The sequence below is a fragment of the Centroberyx gerrardi genome, chromosome 3 (genome assembly GCF_048128805.1).
Source record: "Centroberyx gerrardi isolate f3 chromosome 3, fCenGer3.hap1.cur.20231027, whole genome shotgun sequence".
Taxonomy (NCBI): Eukaryota; Metazoa; Chordata; class Actinopteri; order Beryciformes; family Berycidae; genus Centroberyx; species Centroberyx gerrardi.
Window position 1 is genome coordinate 22,813,944 of NC_135999.1, and position 12,717 is coordinate 22,826,660.

Sequence of the window (12,717 nt, forward strand, 5' to 3'; positions counted from 1 at the left end):
CAGGTGGCTACCCTCAACACCTCTGTCCAGCAGCTCTGTGCCGAATGGAAAAACCCTGAGGCGACGGCTCCAGCAGCGACTCCAGTTTCAGTGTCTCTTACCAACCCGTCCTCTCTACCTTGAGAGACTGAATTCAGTCTGCCTATTCCTGAGAGGTATTCAGGAAGCCCCGATAACTGTACGAGTTGTTTTGTTCACTTTAATCTCAGAACATGCTAACATCTCCTATGTTATCACCCTGCTTTTGGGACGTGCTCAAAAGTGGGCAACAGCAGACTGGCAACGTCAGTCGTCAGCCACAATTATGAAGCCTTTGCTGCCGAGTTCTGGAGGGTTTTTGACCACCCTCTCACTGGTCGGGGGTGCTGGAGGTTGCACTCTCTGTTTTAGGGGAAAATAAGTCTAGCAGATTATACCATTGAGTTTTGCGCCCTTGCTGCTGAGTGTGGGTAGAATTCTCAAGCCCTGCTGACAACATTCTTCTATTAACAGAGGACATTAAAGAAGGCTTCACGTGAACAGGAAGAACTCATCAAGCTAGCTATCCGAGCTGCGGGAGCGACAAAGAGAGCGGGGTTCTGTCCAGTCCAGTTCATTCCGGGTCCCAGCATCTGCCAGAAGTGTCTCTCCCTCTGTTTCCTCTCCTGTTTCTCTTCTTATCTTCTCTCCAGGCCCAGCTGCAATGGAGGAGCTTGGCTGTCCAAGGAGTAGCGGGAGAGACGAATGAGAGAGAGGTGCTACCTGGACTGTGGGGAAAATAGTCACTTTCGAGCCTATTGCCGTAAGGGCTCGAAAGTGACCAAATCTCCTGGATTTGTCCCACGCCCAGGAGTGGGGAATTCTTTGCAGCCAGCTGGAGGAGGCCATAGATGTCTCTGCCTTGGACGGCCAACCATTGGGCTCTGGTAAAGTTGACCTTCTCACTATTCCTCGCTCTCTGGTACAGGAGGGTAATCATCATGAGATTTCCTTCTTCCTAGTCGACTCACCTGAGTTTCCCCTGGTGTTGGGTTATCCCTGATTTCGTCAGTACAACCCCAGACTAAACTGGACTACCGGAGTGTTGGAGGATTGGGGCCCTGATTGTCACTCCTCTTGTCTTCAGGAATCCTGGTAATCTGCCTTCTGTCTCCATGAAAGCTGTAGATTTGTTGTGCATCCCTCTTGAGTATGCAGCGTTGCCGAATCTTGGAAACGGCTTTCTGCTAGAATCTTGAAAAAAACATTCTGCTAGCATTCCTGGGTTTTGGCACAGAATATTCTGGAGAAGGACCTGATCCAGGATTTCAAGCGACAACTGTCAGCTGATGCATCTGGAACATCGGGGGAGATTCCAGCACTCTGCCTCCATCCAGCGTTCGGTCTGGCATTCTTCCTCTGCCGCTGTCCAACGCCACTCCGCATGCCTGTAAATGTGGGCTACCACATGTGAGGAATGCGGCCTGGCAATTAGTCAGAAATCTTACTTGTCTGGTATATATATATATATATATATATATATATATATACTGTTTGTGCTCATTTCTAAGTTGCTGAATCTTGGAAACGCCGTTCTGCTAGAATACACTACTCTGTTTTCTTGTGTGCGACAATGATCATCCTTGAGTTCCTGGTAATCTTTACCAGCCTAGTGATGTACTTTAGAGTGTTTATCTATAGTTCTCAGTGTCTAAGTTTAGATTTAGTGTGCCCTGTTTTGGCAGTAGCCTTTGTTGTTGTTTTTTGCCACAGTACGTTTGATTCCTGGCTTTGAATTATTATATAAAGACTCAGAAAATCTACCTGTGCCTCCACCTGGTCTCTCCAGGCCAGCTGTTTTTGAGAAAAGAAACCTGTGAGAGAGTATAAGTTTCAAAATCTCAACAAACAGTTCAGTGAACTATCACACACACATTTCAATCGGTGACAAGTAAACCAAATGTATGGCCTTTATTTGTAGCCTGTAGTACAGTCTGTTTTCAACATAGATTAAGTTTTACTGAAGAATAGATGAGATAGCATCCATGTGTCATTAGACATGTCATTAGATGAAAGGAAAATAAAGCTGGATTGGTGAGGGATAGTAACTAATTTCCAACTTCCAATTTACAAAATAAAAAAAAACTACTACTACTACGACTACTACTACTCCAAACAAACAATTTATGAGATTATTCTAAAAAGTAGGCGAACAGCCTCACAAAAAGTCAAAAGTCAAGTCTGCAGCATTGGCTGTAAAGCAACTCCAAGTCCATTCTCGTCACACACTGCATTGCTTCCAGTTTCCTCTTTGAGGCTCTCTGTGACTGTATCCACTGGTAACGTAGAAACATTACATTTTACCTTGAACAGGTCCCACCTCTCAGGTAACAGGCCACGGTTGAACATGAACGACGCCAGGGCAGAGAAAACCAAGATGGTCGTAAAGGTGATGAGCATGCAGATTGTCCTGACAGGGGACCGCTGGACATAGATGCCATCTTCCAGTGTGCAACCGGGAAGAGGAAGAACAACAGGAAGACCTACAGCCTTCTCTCCCGACAAAATTCTTATTGTCAGCCCTGCAATGTAACCCACCGAGGCCCCGTAACCGTTTGACACCTTAAAGAAGAGGACGCAGACCAGATTTGGGAATATAAAGGTGTACGCAATGTCTGCTCCGAGGATCCAGAGCAACAGGACACTGTTGCTGTAGAAGGTTAGAGCTGTGCTGACCAGACCCACCACCACCACTGAGACCCGAATCACCCACTGCATCTCACAGTCTGATGCCTGGAAACACAGGAGGGAGGGAAGGAATGGGACATACATGGAGAAAGGTTTAATTCTTTTCCAAATTCCAAAACTGATACATTTGATAATTTTTTTAGTCTGCACCCAATAGAAAATGACAGGGAAGATTAAAGAGAAAGGGAGGGACAGAGAAAGAAGGAATGACACAAAACAAAAGCCAATCCTAACCTTCAAGGCCAATCCTAACCCACAACTCCACAGACACACTGAGCCACCATCACATACTGTACTCCTTCACCTGTTTACGCAAGATGCTCTTGTAGATGTTGGTAGAGAAAACAGAAGTTGCTGACAGCAGGGCAGAGTCTGTGGATGACATGACGGCAGCAGCCACGGCTCCGATCCCAGTGATGGAGACGTAAGTCGGGGTGAGGTATTGCAGGGCCAGTGGGAGAACCAAATACTCCTCACTACGTTCATATGGAGATGGTGAACCGTACAGCGTCAGGTTCCAGTCTGGACAACAGGAGAACTTAGAGGTTTATTCTTGGAAAGGCTCCTTACCAATATACTGGATCCATACAGCACACATAGAGAAACCTGGCTTCTACATTAGAGGAAAGCAGTGCAGGTGAGAATGAGTATGTCTTGGGGTGATCAAGTGAGCAACTTCTACCACAGATTTGTCATTGAATTAGCCACACAACACCTTCAAAGCTCAATACTAAATTCTACAGTAACAGAATTACCTCCACCTCCACAGATTGGTTAAGAAAGCGCTGTAACCGTGCTTCAAATCAGCATAACAGCACACATAGCCGTGCTCAAATGAACAATACTAAGAGTTTAACAGCCCTGCGATGTTGAATTTTGTGGAAGTGTCTCTGCCGGGAATTGAATTCGGGTCTCCCGCTTGAGAGTCTGCAGTCTAACTCCCTGCGGGCCATGTGACCCATAAAGTGGTGAACAGAGAGACCAACCGACTGACGGACGGACGGATGGACGGACGGACGGACGGACTGACAATACCATCCATAGAGCTCCTGCTGTCGCGGGGCAAATGCCTTATCACCGTGAATATTACTCCGCCATTGATAAAAATTCCACAAACATTTCCATGGTAACAGCGTAACGTTTAGCCAAGCAATGCATTGTGTGCAGGGTGGGGCTGGGCAGACATGACACAGATAGCAACTAATTTTGCCATTGGAAGAGGGTACATGCTAGAGGGTACAATGCTGGCTTGCCTTGGCCAGGCACAGAAGGCAGATCCTTGTTCTGATGTTGGCAAGTTCTCCCTCTTGATGCAAACCCACAGAACTGCATTTTAAATCCTAGTCGAAGATCCCAAGGTTTCAAAAGATACCAAATATGTCATGCTGAATTTCAGGGAAATGTGTATAAAATGATCCACAAGACATCTAGATTTTTTCCATTTGATGTAATGGTGCAGCCATAAAAAATGGCATCTTGGGTTTGAATACTCAATATAAGCAGCTATAGCTCCAATGAAGGGTTGGAACAAGCAGATACATGTACATAATGTCATGTAAAAATGTACATGACATTGTCGTATGTACATTTGTTTTGTCTACCGTTGAAGCTACTTGAGGGAAAATTGAACGGGAAAGTCAGTGTGCAAGGGGTTAACCTATTTCCCACCTGTGGAGGCGGCAACAGCCCCAACCAAGACAGGGGGGATTCCCAGGATGGCAATGACAAGGGCAGCAGCATAGCAGGTGACCTGGGCCTTTGCTGAGGAGGAGGCAGACAGTGTCCTCTGGTGGAAGCATTGGAATGCCAAACTACCCAGAACCTAGCATAAGGGAGAGCAGAGTTAGAGGAAGAAGATGGTGAGAACAGGAAAAGATGGAGGAGAGGAGGAGGAGTGAAAGAGCGTTAGGATAGAGATAAAAATAAAAGACAAGTGAGATCTGAAGGGGGGAATGATAGCACTGTAGACCAAGGAAATAAACCCTCATCACATTTCTGGATTCTACGCAACGGAAGTGGTCATAGTAGGGAAACTCATGGCGTCATTTATGAATGAGAATGATACATTCATGGAAGACACACCACGAGTATTTTTGTTCTTGCGATATCTACCAGATCTTTCAACAAAAGACATTGTTCTTTTGGTGGACAAGATTTCGATTACAGAGAGGACAAAGATTGACTAGGGCTACAAGCTCTTTTTTGAGAATTACCTCCATGACTTCAAAGCTCTAGTTACCTAACGTTTGTTAATAATATTACCAGGTTATGCATGTCGAAGGAAACGTAGCTAGTAAAAAATGTTATTAAAGGAATAGTTCACCCAAAAAGTCAGTCTTTTCAAGTCACTTTGGGATTGTTTGGCTTCTGGAGACTTATTATGCTGGACGAGCTGCAAGGAGCCATTTTATGGTTATTTTCCGTTATTTTTTTCACCATGAAGTCAAGTCTAGTCAGGTCCCCAGCAACTTCAGTTGTTTTGGAGAAGGCTTCTACACCATTTCACTGTGGAGCTCAGGGCACTGTATGGACTAACAAACTTCACCCGAGTTTCAGCTGGCATGGGGGTGAGTAGATAATGACTGAATTTTAATTTTTGGGTGAACTATTCCTTTAAAGTTAAATGATACAACGCTAACATATATGACTGAAAGAGCATGAAGTATACTTTGATAGCTGTGTTACCTTGGACCTGCATAACCTGTTAACGTTATTAACCAACGTTAGGTAACTAGCCAAGAGAGTTTACCTTCGGAGTCATGGAGGTAATTCTCAAAAAAGAGCTTGTAGCCCTTGTCAAGCTTTGTCCTCTCTGTTATTATTATTATTATTATTATTATTATTATCTTCTTCAGCTCACCAGCATTAAGAAATCATCGATCCACTTCCAGACTTGGTCCAGCTCCAAAGTGCCTATCCAGGGGGCTTGGTATGTGTGGTTAAAAGCCGTCTGGGCAATGTTTATAGATGCGGGGTTGAGCAGAAGGAAGGGGACACACATCCACTGCACAGATAGATACTGAGGTCACCAGACTGAGACTGACACACCACATAAAGGTCACTTAACTACAGCAAACAAAGACACAGAGAAAGGTAGAAATATGGCTGATTTAAATGGTATTCCACCGGAAGAAAGTCTTGAAAAATGTCCTGTGACCAAAATGTCAATCACTGGCGCTGGGTGGTAATGCATTATTCAGTAACACATTACAGTAACACTTACTTTTCCCAATACCCAGTAGTATAATGAATTACTATTTCAATTTCTGTGATAATATTCAAGTTACCAATCACAATAATTAATAATTTTTGTTAGAATCCCATTAGAATATCAGACTGAAGTTGAATTATCCAAAATCCATCCCCCCTCCACACACACACACTTCCCAATTAGTTTTCATTACAGTTGTCATTAGTTTTCATCCTCTCAGCTAGGTTAGGTGAGAAATGGCAGTTTACTGTATCTGTGGGGAAATATTCTCAATACTTAGATTTTATCTACCAAAAGGATTTTGTACTTTATAGACATCATTAGATGTCAGGTTTCAGACCTGTGCCCAAATCTGTGGTGATGCCTGACATCTAATGGTGAAAAGTAGGGTACTGCACTTTGGCTGGTCTTTGTGCCAGGTGATGTCACCTTCTATAGAGTACAACATGTGGTGACATCACCTGGCACAAAGACCAGCCAGTAGCAGATGGCCAGTTCAGTACCCTACTTTTCACCATTAGGTGTCAGGCTTCACCACAGATTTGGGTGTTAGTTACTCTTTAAAAGATAAAAAAGATCAAATTTTAGCAATGTTCCTCAGCTGAAGAAAACATGCATAATGTGAGAGATATAAGACATAAAACGGGCCATGTTGCCTCCCTCCCCGGTTCTGAGTGGAACATAGAGCTGAGTGTCTTCAGCATAACAATGAAAGTGGATGCCATGTTTACGAATAATGTGCCCCAAGGGACGCATGTGGGTAGAGAATAATAAGGGACCTAAAATTGACCCCCTGGGGAACACCGCATGAAAGGGGGGCAAGTTGCAAGGAAACAGTCTTTTCTAAAATTTCTGATAAAAACAGTAGTTTAGAAATTGGTCTAAAATTGTTTAAAACAAGAGTATCTAGAGTGGCCTTTTTCAGTAGAGGTTGAACTATTGCGGGCAACAAGGCACTGTAACTCACCAGACTGATGCATATAAGAGACAGCTGGATGACATCAGTGTAGGCCACAGAATAAAGGCCTCCTAACAATGTGTAGATAATGGCCACTGTTGAAGAAATCAAAACAGTGTAGGAGTAGGGCAAGTCCAGTATCACACTCATAGTTGCTCCTGTTACAAAGATACACGCACACACACACACACACACACACACACACACACACACACACACACACACACACACACACACACAATTTAAATGTTAATTTGCATCCACTGAATGAACTTTGGAGTGTTTTTAACTGGCAAGCATATATGTTTACCTAAGCCAACCAGAGTGCAGGAGACCCACAGAATGTCCATCAGCAAGGCTGGCAGTACTAGCGCACCGCTCAGTACTTTTCCATACTTTATTTGGAACGGGTCCATCATGGTGACATACCTCTTGTCCCTCATTGGCTTGGCAAAGAAAAGACCACCTTACAGAGTGGATGAAATATTAACAGTTACTTCCAATCTAGTTTGTTTGTATTTTGTTGTACACTAGTTTCTGCTGTATACTTGTAGACTTGAATTGTGTGACGGGTCCTACCAATTATGAAGGACATAGAGTATTGTACAGGCATAAGAGCCCATATTAACCCCATTTTAGGAGAATACACTGCCTCAGCCACGCCAAGGATGAAGCCGCCTCCAACCCATGTAGCTGCAGAAGAATGATACACACACATACACATGCACATTCATGCACACAGACACAGAGCACTGTAATTAAAAATGGAATATTCCTATCAAGCCTTGAGTCCTATAGATTATGCTGAAACATTTAGCAATACACAGGATGTGATGTAGTGATCGCTTGTGCCGTAATCCAGGGTGAGCATCCATACAGATCACACAGTTTTACCAAAAACTGAGAACAGCGGCTGACTGCTCACTCTGGCTACCAACTCTGGGTCAAGATCAGCTTATCCGCCCCAAAAAAACAACTTACCAGTCATGGTGAAAACTCCCACCACCAAGTTGATATCTCTGCCTCCAAGGAGAGTCACTTCTGTCCTGTCTCCCTGGCTCTTCCTCTCAGCCCTCCTGGACTTCCTGGAGGCCCACATCCCCGTCCCCAGAACCAGGAGGTAGAACAGCACCACCACAACCACACCAGGGATGTTCAAAGCCATGGTAGTCAACCACTGTGGGGACAACACACTGACAGCTGGGGTAGCTAAATAAAAAATAAGGACCCTCGGACCAGTGTAACAGAACAAAGGTCACATCCACTGAGCCAATGTTTTGAAAGCACTCATGAACTCTAATCTGGGGTAATTGTGGTTATAATGTTGAAGTATTCATGTACTCTTGCCCCTTCTCTCCCATTATCCTGTTGAAAATAGGAAATTATTTGAGCACCTTGTAGGACTTTTGGGGGTAAATCCAAACCAGATTATATGCAAGACAGTCAAGGAACAACACCCACTACCTGTTTTGCATAAATAAATATTAAAACAATTAGGTGGGATCTTTCACTGGGATCAGGCTAGATACTCGTGCAAGTATGTGAAATGATAGCTTCCTTCTTTAATAAGAACAGAACAGTCACAATTCTCCCAGGATGAAGTCAATTACAACCTTCCATCATCTATCTTAATCAGTCATCAACCATAGCCTTACTTGGAGTAGCCACAAAATGTATACCAAATATACCTTAGGTTATACAGATCACCAGTTATAAGTAACATTAAGATATCACTATACCATAGACAAAATCTGAGATGGGATATTTTCTTGTTGAAGGCTGGGGGAGGGGGTCCGGTCGTTACACAGTTCTCTCGGGTCTTCCTTTCCTCTCTCCTCCCCCTTCTTTTCTCCTTCTCTTCTTATACCTCTTGGAGGATTTTCCAAAATAGCATCCATGTCAGGCTTTGTGCCACTAAGGACACGTTTTTAGGGAGCTAATAGACTCAGACTGTCTCTGGTTACTCTTCTTCTGCTGAGGCATCATCCTGAAGGATTTATGTGTTCTTCTGTCTCTCTGGTTCCTATGCATTGGCAGGTGTGAGGGTTCCTCATACAGTTGTTCAGGCTGTCTTGCTGGACACAAACACACTCATTCCTTTTTAAGGGATGATTCACTCTATTCTATTCACTACTTTAATACTTACTAATCTATTCATTAATTTGAATAGTTAATTTATATTGAATATGTATATTTGCTTACAACCTTGTTATTGGTTGTTTACATGTAATAGCATAACTTTATTTCAACATCCCACTGCTTCACATTTCTGAACACACACACACACACACACACACACACACACACACACACACACACACGCACGCACGCACGCACACACACACACACACTTTTCAAACCAAGGGACATCTTAGGACAACTACATTGTTTTTAGTGCTGGCCTCTACAAAAGAGCAAAAGTGCCTCGCTTAAAATCATACTGAAATTAAAAATGACTTTTTCACAACAGCAACATTTTCTCGGTTGACTTTGACGACCACAGTTGGACCACTGTCAACCATTTTGTACTGTCTGGTTGCCCTTGTTGGCAACCACCACCAAAAGAAAATAAATCCTCACCAAAAGACAAGAAAGTTGCTATTGACTATAGGGCTAAATTGTGTTCATGCGTAAAATATTGTTTTGTCATTTGTCAGAAAAGAGAAATTAATATGGTCTACTCTCTACAATTATGGCTTAATAATTCCAAAATAATAAAAACAGTTCACTGATTCATAAGGGAGAAAAAGGTTTTAAATCAATTGTACATGTTATTGTTTCAGAATTAAGATCAAACAAGAGAAATGATAACATATACAGCTGTACATATACAGCTTGAGTCACATTAGCCAATGCACAACCTTACAATCTGCCTACCATTATAGGCCTAGACAATTAATTTGGCAAATTCAAAGAAACATGCACAGTTAGTCAGGCAAAGGACTCCCTATTCAGCTGCAGACAGTATTTTTCAGTTAAACTGTCCTAAATGGCTTTAAATATGGCTCCCATCAGAAGGTGGCCACCAACACGTCATCGATAGTCCTAATTGTTTCTGTTTTTTCTGTTGAAATCTGCCTGTGTCTCTGCCTGTTCTCTGCACTTGGGTCCATTACTCCTTGGGTGTTACAGCAAGATTTGGCCAGATCAAGGACCCAGCAGAGATAGACAAAGTTTAAGCTGCATTACATAAGCAGGGAACCTTTGTGGGTGAGCATCGAGCCAAGTTAAGCGCTATAGAAGAGAGAATGACTGACCTTACCTCATCAATTCACCAGCTCTTTGCCGAATGTCAGTTGTCCCCTAGTTTGGAGGAGCAGGTGGCTACCCTCAACACCTCTGTCCAGCAGCTCCGTGCCGAATGGCAAAACCCTAAGGCGACGGCTCCAGCAGGGACTCCAGTTCCAGTGTCTCTTGCCAAGCCATCCTCTCTACCTTGAGAGACTGAATTCAGTCTGCCTACTCCTGAGAGGTATTCGGGAAGCCCGGATAACTGTCTGAGTTGTTTTGTTCACTTTGATTTGGCATTCAAGTCCCAGCCCTACAGGTTAATCTCAGAACATGCTAAGATCTCCTATGTTATCACCCTGCTTTTGGGACGTGCTCAAAAGTGGGTAACAGTCAACTGTCATCAGTCGTCAGTCTGTCACAATTATGAAGCCTTTGCTGCCGAGTCCCGGAGGGTTTTTGACCACCCTGTCACTGGTCAGGGGGGCTGGTAAGTGTCAAAGTTTAGATTTAGTGTGGCCTGTTTTGGCAGTAGCCTTTGTTGTTTTTTTGCCACAGTACTTGTGTGATTCCCGGCTTTGAATTATTATGTAAAGACTCTGAAAATCTACCTGTGCCTCCACCTGGTCTCTCCAGGCCTGTTGTTTCTGAGAAAGGAAACCTGTGAGAGAGTGTAAGTTTCAAAATCTCAACAAACAGTTCAGTGAACTATCACACACACATTTCAATCAGTGACAACTAAACCAAATGTATGGCCTTTATTTGAAGCCTGTCATACATTCCCTTTTCAACTTAGATCAAGTTTTACTGAAGAGTAGATGAGATAGCATCCATGTGTCGAACATGTCATTAGATGAAAGGAAAATAAATGGTGAGCTGGATTGGTGAGGGATAGTAACTAATTTCCAACTTCCAATTTACAAAATATATAAAAAAAAACTATTGCCTCAAGTTCATCATTAAGAATACATGATTAGTGTGATAATCTTGTCCTCTAGGGGCTTAAGTTACCTATTAACTATCCCAAGTAACTTTCTTTTATTTTGTATTATCTATCAGTTTGTGAGATTAGGTGTCAGTTTTTTCAAATATCTTGCTTCAGAAAAAAAGAAAAAAACCTCATTCAATAAAGATGCATCTTCATCAGCTACATCAACATTCAATTACTCCAAACAATTTATGAGATTCAGGGTCGGCCGCTGGCATAAACACTCTATGCGGTTATTTAGGGCCACAACCGCTAGGGAGGGCCACACGATCAGTGTGACTTTCTGTGTTGCTCGCTCCTCACACTTTGCACGGTGTTGACTCGCTCACAAGAACTAGTGTGTAGCCATGGTAACGCCAGGGCTTGCTTAAAGTGAGATTTGCGTGAGTCTCAGGCTCAATGCGTGCGAGTTGGCAGCCCTGTAGCGCTGTGCGGCAATAAATCTCTATTCGCAACTTATTTTGATGAACCGAGTAACGTTACACAAACTAAAAGAAAATTTAGGACTGGCGCTCAAGGGTGCGGAAGAAGAGAAAATTGGAGATGGAAAAAAGAACACAGGATAAAGGTATGTGATTGTTTGTTGAATCCAATTGAATTAATCTGACAGTCGTTTTTCTTGCAACATTAAAGTCTTGTTTTCGAACGAAACAGAACATAGCCACAGTTCATTTTAACCTGGCAAGCTGGCTAGAAATAATAAATGCATTATAACATTTAGATGCTGATTCTGAAACGTTTTTCATTAGAACATGCTTGTTTTTTTTTTTCACTGCTTGCTAGCTAACCTGAGTAGGATTGTAAGCATCAAATAACCTCCTTGATTGTAAGGCTAGCTTTGCTTGTTAGCTAGCTACCTACCAATGTTTTCTTGCAACATTAAAGTCATGTTTTGATTTTGAAGGAATTAAACTGAACATAGCCACAATAATTTTAACCTGGCAAGCTGGCTAGAAAGTAATAAATGTATTATTAATTTTAGCTGAAAGGTTTTTCATTAGAACAAGCTTGATTTCTTGCTATTTGCTTGCTAGCTAACATGAGTAGGATTGCAAGCATCATTTATAATTTATAAAGGCTAGCTTTGCTTGTTAACTAGCTACCAATGTTTTCTTGCAACATTAAATTTGTGTTTTGATTTATTATTTTAATACATAACATATTAAATGTCCAAATTGCCCCAAATAGTTTCAGGCTAACCATTTGCTTTCTAGCTATGTTAAATTGTATTTTTGTAGATCATATTTGGACATATGGACATATTTGGATAATTGGATAATTTGCATATTTGGATAAAATTGCATTTGTTGTGTGGTTAATAAATAGGCCTGGAAGATACATATAACATACCTATGTAATGTCTTCCAGCCTATATTTAAAAAATAATAATAATGATCTAATGTATAATCTTTTCAGGGGTGTTATTGAAATATTTTGGAGCAACCTCTGCTGCACCAGGACCATCTACCTCATCAGCTAACATGACTGCTGCTGAGGGAACATCGTCAGAGACTTCAGGGGCATCTACTCCCTCCTCTGATGTGACTGCAGCTGCAGAGGTCATAACAGAGGTACCACAGCCTTCTACATCATCCACTGATATTCCATCTGCCACCTCCCAATATC

At 42.5% G+C, this 12,717-nt stretch overlaps 1 protein-coding gene across 1 annotated transcript; it reads right to left on the reverse strand.

Moving 5' to 3' along the window:
* Nucleotides 1-2,193: 2,193 nt before the first annotated feature.
* On the reverse strand, nt 2,194-8,040 carry LOC139925672 (high affinity choline transporter 1-like). Its single transcript, XM_071917148.2, has 8 exons — nt 7,857-8,040; nt 7,455-7,568; nt 7,186-7,341; nt 6,885-7,033; nt 5,567-5,710; nt 4,375-4,528; nt 3,011-3,228; nt 2,194-2,751 (listed from the first exon to the last, which is right to left on the reverse strand). Exons 1-8 carry the CDS (start codon nt 8,038-8,040, stop codon nt 2,194-2,196), a joined length of 1,677 nt encoding a protein of 558 aa, XP_071773249.2.
* Nucleotides 8,041-12,717: the final 4,677 nt, after the last annotated feature.

Excerpts from the sequence above, each read along its gene's own strand:
- LOC139925672 (XM_071917148.2), bottom strand. The coding sequence starts at position 8,040 with ATGGCTTTGAACATCCCTGGTGTGGTTGTGGTGGTGCTGTTCTACCTC. Across the intron at positions 7,569-7,856 it reads GGGAGTTTTCACCATGACTG|CTACATGGGTTGGAGGCGGC; the intron begins GTAAGTTGTTTT and ends ATTCTTCTGCAG. Across the intron at positions 7,034-7,185 it reads CTGCACTCTGGTTGGCTTAG|GAGCAACTATGAGTGTGATA; the intron begins GTAAACATATAT and ends TCTTTGTAACAG.